The 17216-nt window shown below is 46.4% G+C and overlaps 1 protein-coding gene across 1 annotated transcript in view; it reads left to right on the plus strand.

Moving 5' to 3' along the window:
- LOC115551410 (polypeptide N-acetylgalactosaminyltransferase 18) overlaps nucleotides 1–17216 on the plus strand; it is a 73795-nt gene that overhangs the window by 53094 nt on the left and 3485 nt on the right. The window contains exons 7-10 of the mRNA XM_030367130.1: nucleotides 1858–2043; nucleotides 2397–2534; nucleotides 7065–7160; nucleotides 13147–13311. Of these exons, the coding sequence (XP_030222990.1) occupies nucleotides 1858–2043; nucleotides 2397–2534; nucleotides 7065–7160; nucleotides 13147–13311 (585 nt within the window). The remainder of the gene's footprint in view (nucleotides 1–1857; nucleotides 2044–2396; nucleotides 2535–7064; nucleotides 7161–13146; nucleotides 13312–17216) is intronic.

A 17216-nucleotide genomic window follows, 5' to 3' on the forward strand; every position in this document is an offset into this window, starting at 1 on the left:
TTCTTTCTCCGTTATCACCATGTCCAGTCGGTTAGCCAGTATGTGGTTATCTCTGTGGGCTTTGACGGGGGTGAGAGGGTTCTTTCAAATCCGATTGGAAAGCAGCCCTGTGAGTCAGACCTCTGGGACTGTAATGGTTATAAAGACTCTTTATAACAAGTGTCTATCAGCCTCCTGGCTCTCCTCTGCCAAGTGTCTCCCAGGCATCTGACCCGCTCTCCCTGGCAGTGTCACCCCCCCTTCCCTCCAACCCCCTGACTGTGTTTGGGATTCTTCCACATCTCTTATCCACGCTGTCTGAGCTGTCCGGCCCTTCCTTTTTTCCTTTGTTAGTTTGTATATTGATTTATTCATGAATGCTCTGACTGTGCGTTCAAAGCTCTTGTCCAGCAGTGCACTCCTCGGCTCTCTCCGAGGAGACCAGAGGGAGCCAGAGGAAGTGTATTCCTGAATGTGCGGAGACCTTTACTCACGAGGTCCAGCTGAGGCTTCTGAGCACCACTTCAGTGTTTGGTGCACTGCTGAGAGAGACGTTTAGCTCCGGCCGCCTGGCTTACACAGACGGACGCCTGTCCGTCAGTGGTTTAAATGTGCTTTCACGCGGCAGGGGATAAACGTTATACAGACCTGACGATGGTTTCACATTGATGGCTCGGTGCTGGGGTAAGGCTAGTTAAGGAGATAAAGGGAATGGAGTGCATGCTCGGAAACTCTGTTGCTGGTTTACTGTGAAGTGGGCAGCAGCAGCGGGGAGCGTAGCAGATTGAGGACAGTAGTTATCTTAAGGGCATTTTTAGCCGGCGAAACGGTAATCCAGCCCCACACTCTATTAATATGCAGTGATCAATCAAGCGGGGAATGGAGACGGGGCTGCAAGTCAGAGAAGCGGAGCCAGAAGGGGGCTCATTCTCCTCAGAGCTCTCTGCCTGCTCCTCCTATCACACAGAAGCCCACCCGCCCGTGTCATTGGCCTGAGTTGACTTGCCCTCAACTTTTGAGATTCTCTTTTAAATTCTCCACTTCACAATCAGTGGATGATTTACAGCCAGACCAATGGAATACATGGGTAGCTTTAATGAAAATAATGTCAACTGAGTCGTTGTGGACTTGTTTCTATAGTTACGGTTATATCCCCTGTCTAAGAAAAAAAACACTTGATAGGACCTCTGTCTCCAGAGCAGGGCGGATTTACCTCTGTTCAACCCAACAAAAGAGGCAGCTCTCCTGATGAGCTTGCCAGGCCCCTGCCTTGGGACATCATGCTGCAGGAGATAATAACTGTCAAGTCCCCTCCTAGCTTCATGAGCTAGTCCCCCGGCCTTTCTCTTGTCAAAACCTGCATTTTCAATCAGAGTGCTTCTTAATTATTTGCTTAAAGTGTGTGTGTGTGTGTGTGCGTGTGCGTGCGTGCGTGCGTGCGTGCGTGTGTGGCGTTTTTGGCTGCGGCTGCGTCTCGCCGGCATGCTGCACCAACAAACAACTTTTTAACATCTACACCCGTTGTAACTACCAGCGTTAATGTAGTTGATGCATCAAGAGTCCGAGAAAACTCGTTTTGATCATGTTGATCACCCTACTGAAACTCGCTTTCAAACAAGCGTTGCTCGGTGGGAGAGTCTATCGGCTACCGGAGTATGCCGACCCAGTCACGCCGGGCGCCCTGTCTTTTGAATAGGCAGCCGCCACTTATGGAGGAGACGCTGCTTCCTGTATCCATAGACTGAGATCAGACATGTCAAAGAGATTCTGGGCTTGATGAGTGCATCTACCAGTGTTTGTGTTCAAGATTTGTTATTGTAAAATGTGAACATAAATAAATGACTAAAATGTGTGCGTATGTATTTTATTTGCACTAAGGTGTGGCAGTGCGGAGGCAGTGTGGAGGTCCTACCCTGCTCCAGGATTGCGCACATTGAGCGTGCGCACAAGCCCTATACCAGCAACCTGACCGCCCATGTGCGCCGCAACGCTCTCAGGGTGGCGGAGGTCTGGATGGACCAGCACAAGAGCCACGTCTACATGGCCTGGAACATCCCTCAACAGGTAGGGAGTTATGTGTGGATGTCTTTATGACCTGGATCATATCCATATGATCCATAGGGAAGACGCTCAACCGCCTGAGAACAGGAACAGGGCAGTCAAAAGCTGCCATGGCCAGAGGGAGTTATGAAACTGGCCAAACCACCTGTTAATGTGGAGAAGAGGACCGCACAATGCAGCACTGCCTTGTCTGCACCCCTACTACCCAACCAGTGCAGCTCGAAGGATCTCACTGTGTTAAAAAAAAAATGAAATACGATACGCATGTCTTAATCCCTTACTTGTTGTTATTTCTCTGCAGTAGACATGTCGTTTCTCTCCACTTCAGTCTGTATGTTTTTGTCCGCTCTCTGCAGAACTCAGGCATAGACATAGGGGACCTCTCTGAGAGGAAGGCCCTGCGTGCTCGCCTCGGCTGTCGACCTTTCACCTGGTTTCTGACCAACATCTATCCTGAGCTGCGTTCCTACAGAGACACCCTCGCTTACGGAGTAGTGAGTTCTGCTTTATTTTCTTTTTTTATCCTTCATATTTTCTTCGAAACTTGCAACCTCTTAACAAACAAATATCAAACAGATATGCCGTTTGGTAGCCGCGTTCATCCGAAGCCTCTCAGGATGATGTGAGTGCATTCATCCTCGGCATGGTGGGCGCCAGTGGGAATCGATGTTAGTGCTACGCTCTTATCACACAGTCTCAATCTCTCGGCAAAAAGATCCCAAGATGGAAAGATTCTAATGTGTGCATGATACATCGGGGAAAAGGTTTGCCATCTCATGTTGCATCCACCCAATCCAATCTTTACCAAAGAGTTGGTCCTTCTCACAAAACCTTGTTGGTACAGTTGATCAAGTATGCAAGAGCTCTTAAATCTGTAACAAAATTGGACGGAGACAGAGGAAGAATTAAACATTCTGGTGGCTATTACCAGCATGGATTTGACTTTATCTCATGTCTGAACATAGCAGTACTGCTGTGGATATTTTAATACTTTTACATCTTGTATGAAGAAGTGTTCACAATACTGTCTGTTTCATTGACTTAAATTAAATTGCAGAAGGTGAGAGCTTTAAAAAAATAAAATAAATAGATTACGGCCTTATTTTAGTTACAGTGACAAATGGCATCGATAATTATGTTGAAGATCATATACAACTATTACATTTTCCGAAAAAAATAAGAAGGAAAAGGTTATTTTTTCAACTTTTTCATTGTTGTTATTTTTATCGCATATATTTGATTGAAGCATGCTCCACGCAACATAACATGGATGATGCATTAGTACCCTACACAATCCAATTCTGCATGCCCATTTCTATATTTCATTCCTTTAGGCCACTGATGGAGTGCTGCTATACCACACATACCTCTGTATAAACATATTCCCATTAAAACTCCTAACACTGTCTTCTGCATCAACATTAGAGGTCGTGGTGTGAGAAGCAGGGTGAAAGAGCCAGCTGCTGATGGCTTCTGGAGTGTGTTGAACCTCTTAGCATCATTTTATCATAGCCCATCTCTGGGGATGTGTGGCAGGCGTTTGAAATAAACATGTTGTTTTGTTCAAAATTATCCCTTGCACTTAATGCTGCATTTAATGGGAAAAATAAGAGCTTTGGATTCAGTTGTTCTCAACCTTTTTAGCTAAAGTAACTCAATAATAAGCGATGTGCTTCTAGTCTAAAAGAGGGCTTTTTTTCCCTTCTTTCTGTGGCTGCTGTAGACGTCGCCCTGAAGCTTGAATAAAGGGCAGTACGGGAGAAGAATTTATTCCATTGAAAACAGGTCATCCGCCGGTTTCCTGTTACGTCTTCAGCGCCATCGTTTGCGATGCGCTCTCTCTCGCTCCCCAGAGCCTCTCTCCTCTCACCTCTAATGTTTGCTATTCTGATAAACAATCGCCAGTGCAGGAGCGCGGGAGATGGACGTCCTCGGTGCTTCCAGTAAGTGTGTGTGTGGGGCCGCCGCGCCCTGCTCTGATTCGAGAGATGAAAGAGTTGTTGCCGAGCAGCATCTGACGAATGTAGATGGGTTAGAAGTTTACATATTGGAGGAAAACAACAAACTCCTGCCTGTGAACTCCTTCAGATGACAGAGAGAGATGTCGGTGTTGGAATCAGTGCATCACTCTAACATGAAAGAAGAAAGGCAACCTGACGAATGCAGCGAAAACATTTTTTAAGCTAGAGTTTTATTCATAACACAGGTATTCTTATGGGTTTTCTGATTTTCCGGCAGCTGGCAGATTATTGCTAAACATGGAGATGAATCTTTGCCAGTGAGGCGGGTTTATAAAAACAAAATGAATGCCGAGTGAATTGGGTTACAGCGTGAGCCGAAGCCGTTGTACCGTGGCTTTTGAACACAAAAAAAAAACAATCAACACAAACACACTGTACGACCTCCGCTCCAACGCCTCATTGCCTACAGACGCTCCGAAAGGCAATGTACACTGGCAGCCTCTCTGTAATTCCTGACCTTGACGCTTGTGGTGAATCATATCTTTCGAGTCTGTGTGCTTGCTCACCACTCCCCCAGAATTCACAAACACCAGGGGGCCGGACTACGCAGCCAAACCTGTTGGTGAACCCCTGGGCGGGGACTGGAGGTAGCGCCTGAGCCACCACAAGAGCCCTGGGTCTGTCTGGGGTCACTGTCGCTGGGAGAACGGGAGGGAGGACGTCCGTGGCATGGGGACTGAGCCGAAGCAACGGGTTGTTCCAAGTCCAGGGGAGCGGGCATTAGGCGGTCCACCCATACGTAGGTTTTATCAGCTAGCTCCAGAACGCAGAATGGCCCGTCGTAGGGTGGCTGAAGGGGGCTCCTGTGTGCGTCGAGCAGTTCATGTGGGACGCAGGACCGGCAGAGGCCGGAGGGGGCAGAGCACAGCACAGTCGCCGACCAGGGAGCATTGGCCTCGGGGATGAAGTCGCCATCAGCTCCGGCCCCCTATGCAGCATGGGGAGTTAGGTGAAACAATCATGAGAGCCCTTGGAGCACATCGCAAACCCGCGGTCCTCCACTCCCGGGAATGATGGGGCGTGGCTGACCGGTGGAAATGTCGCATAGCAGCGAAACGTTAGGGCTCTGGACAGATAGCTGCAGACTCGCGATGGCGGTCCTGTAGGCCTTGACTTCTGGGCTGGAGGCCTGGCCAGCAGCCATTTTGGCTTAGTCAATGTCCAAATTCACACTAACGAAGACCACTTGGAGAGGCGGTCCACAACGGCATTTTTTTCCCACGTTATGTCTGATGTCTAAAGTGAACTCAGAGATGAAAGCGAGGTGCCTCTGCTGGCGGGCAGATCACAGGTCAGCGACCTTGGCTATGAAAACACAAGGGGCTTGTGGCTGACCAACACTGAATGGGCGGGCCTCCAGCAGGAAACAGGGAGCAGCGGTCAAAAAGTGCCTGCGGTCAAGAGCACTATGTTCCCGATGGTTGGGGCGGAGCTGGTGGCTGAAGAATGCGAGCGGTTGCCAGGCTGTTGGTGGAAGGCGCCCATGCCGTAATCCGATGTGTTGGTCGTGAGGGCGATGGGCGCGTCACGTTGCCAGGGCCCCTTTCATGTCTGAAACTCCTTGACAATCTCCTCTGACCAGGCAACAGCATCCTTAGCAGGATGTCTATGCAGGGCTGGTCTTGCAGGGTTTTAGGAAATCTGTCACTGGGCCTCTTCCGAAGGCAGTGTTACAGCTCCATCCCTGGTAATGCCCCAGGAAGTCGATGGCACCTTCACAAAAGGGCTGTCTTGTTTGAGGCATTCAAAGAGGATCCAAAGGTGGGACAGGGCTCCGTCCTGGACGCGTTGGCGATGAGGATGTCGGCCAGCTTGTCGAAAAGGAAGGAGGGTTCACTCAGCACGGACCATTAGACACTGGAGAGCTTGTGCTGCATGTTTTTTTCCTATGCATGAACACGAAAAAAGTCGGAACGTCAGGATGGCCGCAGTCTTAGGGGTGTTGTTTGGACAAACCCGTACTTTGTTGTAGCCCCGGACCAGATCCACCTTGGAGAACACTACCTGTCAAGCCAGCAGGGCCCAAAAGTCCTTGATGTGTTGGATTGTCTGGGGTGGTGGAGTTGTTGAGACGGCGGTAATCGATGCACGGCTGGTAGCCGCCGTCCGACTTTGGCACCACGTGTGGGGGGGGATACCCAGAGATGTTTTCCCGGTGGAAGACGCCCAGGTACTCCATGCTCCTGAACTCTGTTTGGCTGGGTTTGAGTCGCCAGGCACGGACGTGGAGCGTCGGTATGTGGTGGGTACGTGTTTGGTCACAGCAGTGGAAGACATGGGCACGACTGTGAGCACGCCGGACTACGTTGTTGTTGAGAGGACGCAGGGGGGGAGAGCGCAAATCCTTGGTGTGGATGCGATGGCGGCTCTGTATGTCCAACAGAGACGCACAGAGATGTCTTTGCACCTTTGGCGCAAGGAAGGTATGCACGGAGCAGGGGCCTAACTACTTTAACCACCACAAAATCCCACGTGAACCGTTGCCTATTGGAGCACAGCTCAATGGGCGTTCCCCAAAGGTCGGCCCGTGTTCTCCTCCCTGGATATTGATGGGGAAGGCGGACGTATCGCTCTCCTGTGTCACACAGGAGATGCTGTCCAGACAGGGTGCAATAAAAAGGAGGCTGCTGGAACGGCCATTGCTTGTATTATCTCTCTCCTCTCATCCTCTCTCACCCTGTCTTTCTAAAGAATGTCTCTCGCTCTCTTGCGCTCTCGCTCTCTCTCTCTAAGGTGTTTTTGTATTGTTATGGAAAGAGCCGGTGTCCATTGCAGCAGTTTCACCTCTGACCCCAGCTGCCTCTGAACACTGGATAACGTATTCAGAAAAACAGACACACAGCTGAAGAGGAGAGAAACAAAGCCCTCCTCTGTGTTTAATTAACGCATCCTGCAGTGCTGAAGTTCTGTGTCTCTGTCCTCCTTGTGTTTGTGTTTTCAATGTCGGTCTTCTTCTTCCTTCCATGTTGCGCGCTGTTCATCCTCCGTCGTCGTCTTCTCCAGGTGAAGAACAGTCTGAGAGGGGACCTCTGCCTGGACCAGGGGCCCGACACAGACAACGCTCCAATCATGTACCTGTGTCACGGCATGACCCCCCAGGTAAGAGGCCTCATCCTGCAGTCCTCAGCACTGCCTCGTATTTCAACATACACCCCTTTTGCTGTCGCAGTCAAGGCGTTTATTTTTGCGACAGAATTGCATTGAATGGGTATGCTAATCCCAGGCCTGGTGAATGTGTAAGCCACTCCGCTCCCCCAGCCGCCCGCTGTGCATGTCAAATGACTGCTTCGCCATAATTTGTCATTTCCATGTCTCTCTCTATCAACTGCAATGTGACAACTTGTCACACTCTAATCCCGGGAACAATAAACACCGCGGCATGATGGGAAGCGCGATGGGGCCTGGCTTGACAGTCCATAGAGACTCATTTCTGAGAGTGTCGTGATTGGACCATGTGTCACTGTTGCCCCTCCCAACACTTTTGCCGCAGCTGGTTGTTCCAAACCTCTCTGACTTGCTATCTGGGTCCTCGCGTCTATTTTCGTCCATCTCCATTTCCATATCTGAAGACCACGTATTCTCCACCTGTCAATCAAGACACTGGTGAGCCGGTGGAATAGCTGTTTGCAATTGTCTTTTTTTACTGCAGTAGTCAATAGAAGGTGAAAGGCGCTGTATGGGGGACTTTTCTTGCAGACAATTTTCTTCTTTACCTTCATTCCCTTCATTTTACAACTTTATACCTATATATTAGCTGGGTTAGCACAATGGCTCCAAGGTGTTCTTCAGCTGGGGCCTGAGATTGGTTGTCTTCAGATGAATGGGCTCTCCGTATCTTTACACAGGGATTTAACAATGGTGAACCTAGAATCTTTGAGACAAAGGCGAGTGCTTTACCGTGTTGCACACTTTCTTAACTGATTAAGAGATTGCTGTTTTTATTGTAGCATTTAATGGTGAAGGTTGGTGGGGAGGAGGACACCAGACAAAAGAACACTCCAGGTAAATGATTTCACCCCATGGCAGGGAGCTCATTCGGATAGAAAAGGCTCCTGCAATAGGCTGAGGGTCCACCCAGAGAAGCCTGAAGTTTCTTTTTGGCATCCAAAATACAGTTGATGTAACACAACTGCATGCCTTCTTGAGCGAGAAGAAGGAATACTTTCAACATGCTGCAGTGATATGTTCTCCAAACAGCAAGATGAACTTGATGATGATCAATGAACAACAAACACTTCTACAGATCTCTCTGTTAGAGAGTCTCTGTTAGAAGTGGTGGGCTGATGTCACACTTGGCTTCCAAAGAGTAGAAAGGCTCATCTGGTAGATGAACTGTCTGATGATGTCTGCAGATGAACAGAGAGTGGTAACAGTCTAAATGGGATCTCATTGGATTTGTCTCCAATACCATTAGCATGATGTTGACAGGCGCAGGGCAGCACAGACTTTGAAATGACACGGTTAGAATTCAGACAATGTTATAGATTAATCTCTACTGTTGATGCTCCCTTTCAAAAGAAAACCTTTGTTTGCAACACACATTGTGAATTGTTTTGTTTCTCACACAAGTGCCAGGCATTCCCTGCGACACATACACTATCAATCCCACAAACCCCAATTACTTTTATACATTCTCTCTCTCTCGTTCACTGTTTGTCAGTATGTGTTTGTGTTTTACCTGTGAGGCCTGTGTTTTGTTTTGTGACAGCTGCAGAAAACTCACTCCATCACGCATCTCTATACATCACAACAATATGTAGCAATTAAAAATATGTACACACGCACACACTTGTGCATGTGTTCCCTGTTTTCCGTGATACCTATCCGACATTTGTCTACTATTTTATTTTATAGTTATCCTTACGAGTATTTTTGGATTAAGTCATCACATTATCCAACAATCAAAGCAAACGAAACTGATAACTGTGAGAATGTACCATTTATAATGGAGCCCTATCAACTCTGTCTGTAGGCCATAAAAGATACATTCAGACTGGGGAACCAATACCTCCTGTATTCTTTAGGTATAATTGTATTTATTATGCGTTCATTACAGTCTGTCATAGTAAAGCCATGCTGCTGCTGCTGCTGCTGGTGTGTGTGTGTGTGTGTGTGTGTGTGTGTGTGTGTGTGTGTGTGTGTGTGTGTGTGTGTGTGTGTGTGTGTGTGTGTGTGTGTGTGTGTGTGTGTGTGTGTGTGTGTGCCCGTGGGTGCCCGTGAGATAGAGGGATGTGCTTATGAATACTTGATGAGTTGTCGAATGTCAGCAATGCATAATATTAATCTGTGGTTCCCGTAGACCAGGAAATCAAGGGAATACGAATAGAGGGACAGGCAGGAACAGAGAAAAGCTAAATCAATGTGCGGATTTGGCCATGCAGTGAAGTGGGCATGACATTTTGTTTTTCCATGACGTAGCTGACCCTGTTATTGTTATATTCTGTTAAAAGGATTTAGTGATAGTTCTTGAAATCAGCAGAGATGGCGCTTGAGCCTAACCGAATATAGGCTCTTATTAGTGTTTAAAATGGAACCGTTTGCATTTCTTTAAACCTACAACCGGATGTATTTGAATGATATTGGATATTGAATCGATTGATTTCATCCTGCAGAAGACAACCGATGCTTCCCCTATTCTCTTTTTTTATTTAGTTGTATTCTCTCTTTAGCTTTTTCTTTTCTATTTGTAGTTTCTAAAACGATTGCTGCTGCTGCAAAAAAGGAAAAGCCATGATTAACAACTGTGTACCTATACTGCTGGAAACCTAAAGACACAATAAGTATGAAGTTTGTGTTGCAGTTGACATCGTTGACTAAATACACTTCCTTTGCTCTAACCCCTTGCTGTATTTGCAAACTCTCAATTTCTCACTCGTATTAATCACTCACTTTTCCAGGACATAGCCATTTTTTGGATAACTTAAAGCTAGAGAATGCATTTTATTCTAGAAGCATTTTTGTCATATTTGTTGAAATTGCCTTTACATCCCTACAGCCATCAATATATCAAATGCTAGCATGTAATCACTTCATTCGGCCCAAAGGAAAGTAAAAAGTAAGTAAAAATGCTCAAAAGTAAAAATGAATTACAATAAATAATTTGATTGCATCCTTAAGGCAACTGCCTTCCCCAAATGATTCACTTGAAATGCTCCAATCAATCTCCATTCACATGTTTTCTCTATATTATCTCTACCTTCCCAACACTTGGTCTCTTTCTCACTATGACGTGTATCTTCATTATTTATGAGGACAAGTTGGTTGTTTGCCCCTTTCAGATATTCTTGCAACAAGTAGCTGTGTAATGTATAGCCTTTCGATGCACACTCAGGCATTCTTGTGTATGTGCACTTGTGTGTGTACCAGTCGCCATGGGTTAAGCCTTTGAATAACAATAATTCTCAAATCAATATTTAACTTATAGCAGCTGCTGCTAGCCCCAAGCCTCATGAGACTATCCTGAGTTCACATTATGTTTCTCTCTGCAGGCCGGTCTTGTGTGATGGGACTGATCAGTGTTTTGGGGAGATGTTTTCTGTTCATTTCAAACCAGAAGCGCAACAGTTGAAAAACAATGTCAGGATGATCAGAAATGTGCACGGAATGCTTTCATCATGGGAGAAAGATATTTTTGCTTTACTTCCAACCAGATTCAGCTGGAATGAAGAGAGAGTATGAGAGTCACTTAGTTATTAAATACGATTGGCTGGATATTTTTGAACAACGTACGACGGCTCACATGAATTGTTTCCAAGCTACAGCCAAGTGAATACCAGTGAGAGAAACCAGCATGGCCGCTATGTAAACCAGCGATACACAATGTCAGATGCTGACTCAACCGATCGATCATTCCCTGGATATAACCGAGCTGCAAGAAGGTTTACGACCACAATTAGCCAATGACCCAGCTAGAAAGATTGATGTCCTTGGGGACATTTCTGGTTACCTCCTTTCTTTTTTTCAATCTGAAGTGCAGCAGTGTAGCACTAATGAGCACCCTGGCCTATCACCCTCTGTGATTTATAACCATGGCCATATCTCATTGGAACTCAGCACTCTGTCAGAGTTGACATTTGACATTTTAGCATCAAGGAGGTGTCAGGAGGAATATTATATTTTCTGTCTTCGGTCCTTGGTTACCAAGGATCCAGGAGGCTGTTCTGCCGAGGTTGAAAGTTATATAAATGCAGACTATATTTCCCAAAGTAGCTATGGCGTCTTGGCTCTTCAGCCAAGTGAGGCATGCATGGGTTACGCCTCCCCTCATTTCGCTCCACTAGCCCCCTGGAGCTGCAAGCTCTTCTGATCATTGAAGGCTGCTTTTAGGAGTCGCTGGAGTCACAACACCGCATCCCCCACGCACGGCCCCGAGGGACTGGAACCCACGCCTCGTGTACCAACCAGCTCCCCAGACTCCCCTCTGCAGGGCTCCTGAACGGCGCAGTGAGCCCCTGCTAGGCCCCAGGACACACCCAAGGACTAGCTAGAATCCATCTAGAAGCAGTACTGCTGTTAGTTATTTGACAACTACTCAGGTGTTGATTGTCATAATTTAAACCGGAGAGAAGAATGCAATATTATTTTATTTTAATGCAATTATATTTCCTTTGTTTCTTTTTTTATATGATATCAAAGCCAAAAGTGATATCATGTCAAATCTTGTCAAGCATTCCCACTGGGTTTCGCAGGGCTTTTCCCTGCTGTTTCAGGGCGCTGGGCTAGGAGGGGATAGTTTCTCGTCCCACAGAATGCCAGCCCCTTCGGGACTGGACGTATGCTAAGAGGGTGTACAAATGGACTTGTGTCAGCAGATGTTGTAAACCATCCGACATGATGTCACCACTGATCCTCCCGTTTAAGGTTTCCCGCAGAGGCTTAGCGGAAGGGGAGCTGGCAGGAGCCCTCCACTGAACAGTGGGCAATCAGCATAGACAGATGGGCATTTAATCACCGTCATTATTGAGGTTTCAAATGTTCACTATTAGATTCACACACACACACACACACACATTCCTGACACCTACCTTGTCCAAACCATTAGGTCAGAAACTGCTATTGCAATGGGTGTACACGCACGCATGCATGAACAGGCACACACACACACATACACACACTCTTACACATATTCTGCCCTAATCCTTATCTAGTGGGCTTTTTACATGGTTAAAGAAAGATGGTCAAAACTCACGCACACTTTCTCTCTCTCTCTCACTACAGCATGCACACACACAAACACTTAAATTATTGTCCCCAATATTTGCTGTGCACTGTTAAACAGATTCCCCAGAGCTCTGTGTGACTGTTGCTACCTGGACAGACTGTTGCAGCAGAGGATGTCTTGTAAAGTATAACCTCTGCTGGTGGCTGCAATGCCAGGGACAAGGAGGATTCACAACAGACATGCACTCTTTATTCAGCAACACACACACACACACACACACACACACACACACACACACACACACACACACACACACACACACACACACACACACACACACACACACGCTCATACTAACTAATATTTTGTTTATCGTCTCAACCACTGCTTGTATTTGTTTCTAATCTTTTTAATTATTTTGTGTTTGGTTTTGTCTTGTATCGCATAATTGGATCGTTAAATCCCTTACTATGCATTTTCTTTATTGAGGTGAGATATGCATGCGGCCTGTTGTATTCTTGCATTCTATTCTTCTATTCTAATGCTGAGGGCTTTGATCCAAAACACAATTTAAAACAACTAGATCTGTCATCAGTATTCCTAGCCCTTATATCTTCACTAGTTAACTGTGTATATGTATTTGCATAAGACGGGGCTCAGGTGAAAGTATCAATGCAGGTAGAAAATGAACAGTATTCTGGAGTTCCTCTCCGGTGTCCTCTGCCTCCACTACCGGCCGCGAGCCGTTGCCACCAGGGATGGTAAATGTATTCCCTCTCCTCAAAAGAGCCGTCTCAGACGCATCCACATCTCGAAGAACACGACGACTTTAGATGGAACCGAGTGGAGCGAGTAACCTCCCGAGAGTTAGGAAGAGAAGCGGGAGAGGACAGCTCTGGTGACGCGTCCCGTCCCTCTCCTCAGAACGTGTACTACACCAGCTCCCAGCAGCTGCACCTGGGGGTGCTCAGCCCCACCATCGACGACGACGACAACAAGTGTCTGGTGGAGGTGAACAGCCGGCCCCGGCTGCTGGAGTGCAGCTACGCCTCCAACAAGCACCTGAAGCTCACCTGGACCTTCACTCAGGTAACACACGCACACACGCAAACATTGAATTGAATTGAAAAAGTTTTTATTTCAAACAAGTGAATAATAATAAAAAAAAATTCAATAATAAACAATCAAATAAATGAAACAAGTGGACAGTTACAATAAAGTAATATTTACACACAATGAAAATCACAAAAGAAGAAACTGTCTTACACTTGCTTTACCTGTTCGAAAAGGGGTGAGAAGAAGAAAACTTATTTAATCTGACCCCTTCTCCCTAATTTATTTATCTATAATGAGTATTAGCTTCCTTATATAATAATCATCAAAAAATAATTATATATTAATATACATTAGTTTACAATATGATACAATTCATTACCACCTTCGTATTTATCTAATAATATTGTCAAGTTATCTTTTAATAATATCTAATTAAACATTCAATATTATACAATTATTGTCAAATATATACCAATATATACATACATGAAAACATATACACTATGTTAAACGTACACATGCACAGCCCAGGGACGGGCAAGCGCACGCACACACACATGTTTTGTGCCCGTCAGAGACTGAACATCAGCGCCCAGCTCTTGGTGCCGCTTGGCTAGTGTCACCGACCGCAGCACGCATAACTTCCGTGGCGATAGTCTTTGAGTCATCTCCCTCGTGCCTCCCGCTCAGAAGAGGCACTCCACACCTTTACGGACGTTTTGCACATTACCTTCTATCGTCTTCTAAATTGATCGTCAAATCAATCATAAAACCCCCGCCCTACCCGGGCGCTACGAGGAGCCACATGTGTCTAGGGAGAGCCGACACTTGGCACAGACACGCGCAAAAATGAAATCACAGAATGCGGGCAAGACAATGTAGCTGAACAGCGTGCCGATTCTTTTCCGAGGGCACTTCCATGGCCTCCTTGTGCGCCTGGTTGTTGTTTGTTGTTGTCTGTGTTTAATTCGGAGCGTACAAATTACTTTCCAAGTGTTTTTCTCCTATTATGCGCTCCGCTGCCACTAATAAAAACACCACACAAACACACACAGATCGTGAGTCATTTAAGCACTTCAGTAAAAAACACAATATGAATGCAGTCTGTCTACCATTTGAACATGTATGTCGCTAGGCCACTAAGAAATACGCTGCAACAGCTGAAAACCTATCAGAAATGCAGCAGTTTCAGCTGACTGAACCCCTGTATTGCATTACCTTAGGGTGTCCGTCTGATATAGAATGCTTTTCATGGACGGTTGTTGAACCATAGTCGGTCATCTCTCTGTCGCTTGAAAGCCTTTGCAACATTCTCATTCTTCCACTTAATATCTTTAGTCCATGGTCACCCCGGTTGTCCATGCATTCTCCCTCATTGGTATTCTGTTGAAGCCTATGCCGTACAATGTCGGCAGGTTCATGTTTCGATCAAAGAACATCACATTTCTATCAATATCTTTTTAGATTCAATATTCAAACGGAAACTAATTATGTCGCATTGAGTGCCCTGTCCTTCTTCTCCAGTGATCTTATAATTCAGACGTATCCACTGAAATGTACATTATTTCATTTCAGCTTTTCAATCATTCATATTTTTCATCAAAGGAAATCTTCACACACCATGTGTGGGTTTGTGTGCGTGGTAGATTATCATTGAGATATCAGACCCTGTTAGACCTCTGCTTACTTTTTCTATTGCTCCCACTCTATAACTATGAGTGTCTACCTTCATCGTACATCATTCAGTCCCTGGGCAACATTAGTGACTGACTTAATGTACTGACAGGGACACTTCTAATTGGCGTCAGTCACTGTGTGTGTGTGTGTGTGTGTGTGGGGGGGGGGGGGGGGGGGGGGGGGTGTGGGTGTGTGTGTCACAGTGTCAGTTTGCTCTGTGTCTAGCAACAGTGCAACCACTCCAGGGAGAATGTTAAGCCCTCCCATGCCTAAGGATCTGACACAGGGCTTAGATGTGTTCCAGGGTTCAGGTCTCCCTCCCTCTACCGGGAGGGGAGGGAGCAGGCAAAGGGGAGTCAGACAAAGGATGATGATGTGTGACAGAGGAGGGTGAGAAATGGGAAGAGTCGATGGGGGGTGACGAATAGAGGACAGCATAAGAGGATAACAGGAAGGGAATGAGAAAGTAATGGCAGAGTCAGAGAGCGAGTGAGAGAGAGAGGCAGTTGGAGAGAGAGAGTGGTCAATCTGTAAGTGTGAATTATTGATCCATAGATCTTTAACCATATTGAACAGAGGCTGACCCCGAGGGAACACTGGATTGAGAGAAAGAACGAGAGAGAGAGATAGAGTTTGGTTAGGTTGAAATTACAGGAAGTCGATGATCGATTAATGCTGATGGGTTACAAATATAAAAGCTGCACACATCCAGCGTATCTTGCAATTCAATACTTTTTAAATACAATCAGAGAAGTCTAGCTGGCATTTCAGTAGCCCAATACAATGATACCTGTGAACGGCTGGTGGTTTTAGTGAGAACGACTCACTGAACCCCTAGATAAGGTGCTAGTTCGCTACATGACTACACACACACACTTACATTTAGGGGATTTTGCTTAACACTTTTAACCAAAGGGATTTACAACATTCAATTCACTGGTTCACACACCAGTCCAACACTTTTAACCAAAGGGATTTACAACATTTAATTCACTGATTCACACACCAGTCCACCACGCAGGGTGACGGCCAGCTTGTCGAGAGCAGTTAGGGCGAGGTGTGTTGCTCAGAGACACCTCGACACTCAGCTAGGAGGAGCCGGGGATTGAACTAGCAACCTTCCGGTTGCCAGTCCACCCGCTCTACCTCCTGAGCTAGTGCCGCCCCCACACACAGAGAGGAGTTCCAGTGCACCTGACAGATGTGTTTTTAGATGTTAGTAGAAAGCTGTGCTCTTAAAAAACATTGACATGCAGGGTTTGGGGGGGGGGGGGACGACGACGACCATACAGCTTAGACTCAGACAGGATTAACGGGACTGTATGGACCTCAGGAGGAGGTAGATGGCTGTGAGGCCCCCCTCTGGGGCGCCACGCGGCTCTAGCATGTTCCTTCAGAGCAGACACTAGCGCAGCGCTCTGCGGCGGTGGGATATTGATCCGCTGCCTCATGGACCGTTAACTGCAGTAAAAATAGCAGGCAGGGGAAAAATGCCTTCCAGGTTCACAAACCTTTATGCGCACAAGGCCTCGGTATACAAGTGCTGATGTAGGCTTAGCGGTAGATCGTGGTTGCTTATATAATCGGATCATGTTTTGGATTGAGTATGACTGCACATGAGTTCTTGAAAAGGGGAATGTATTGAAACTTGATATAGTGAGTTCTTGGTATCAAAAGATGCAAGGACCAATGCAATTAATACAGAAGGCTGCCTTAGAAAGGCACTTAGAGTTAATGGGGATGGGGAAATGGAGACGAGGTATTGCAGACTGTTCTTTGCAGCCTTAATGACTTGCATTAGGATAAGTGTTCTGAACAAGAGCTCCGAACGGACACACCTTTCCTTAAGGTGAAGTCATTGATGACTAAGCAGCTTGCTGAATGTGAACTGCCTGCCTGAGTGACCAATGACAGTTTTGTCTGGCTGGTTGACAGCATGATTATGTGGCCTTCCCGCCTTAATATGAAGAGATCGATAGTTCAGCTGCACTCTGCTGCTGTAGTGGCCACATCAAGGACAAGCTAGAGGACACCGGCCAAATGCCTCTATCCATCTGTCCATCTAATCTGTCTGCCTGTCGGTCCTTCTGCCTGTTAGAGAGAAAACACACTGGAAGCACAGTGTCAAACTGCCAAGAAAGCCAGAGGGTTTTATTGTGTGTGTGTGTGTGTGTGTGTGTGTGTGTGTGTGTGTGTGTGTGTGTGTGTGTGTGTGTGTGTGTGTGTGTGTGTGTGTGTGTGTGTGTGTGTGTACTTTGCAG

Source organism: Gadus morhua, chromosome 9 (assembly GCF_902167405.1).
Source record: "Gadus morhua chromosome 9, gadMor3.0, whole genome shotgun sequence".
NCBI classification, from domain to species: Eukaryota; Metazoa; Chordata; class Actinopteri; order Gadiformes; family Gadidae; genus Gadus; species Gadus morhua.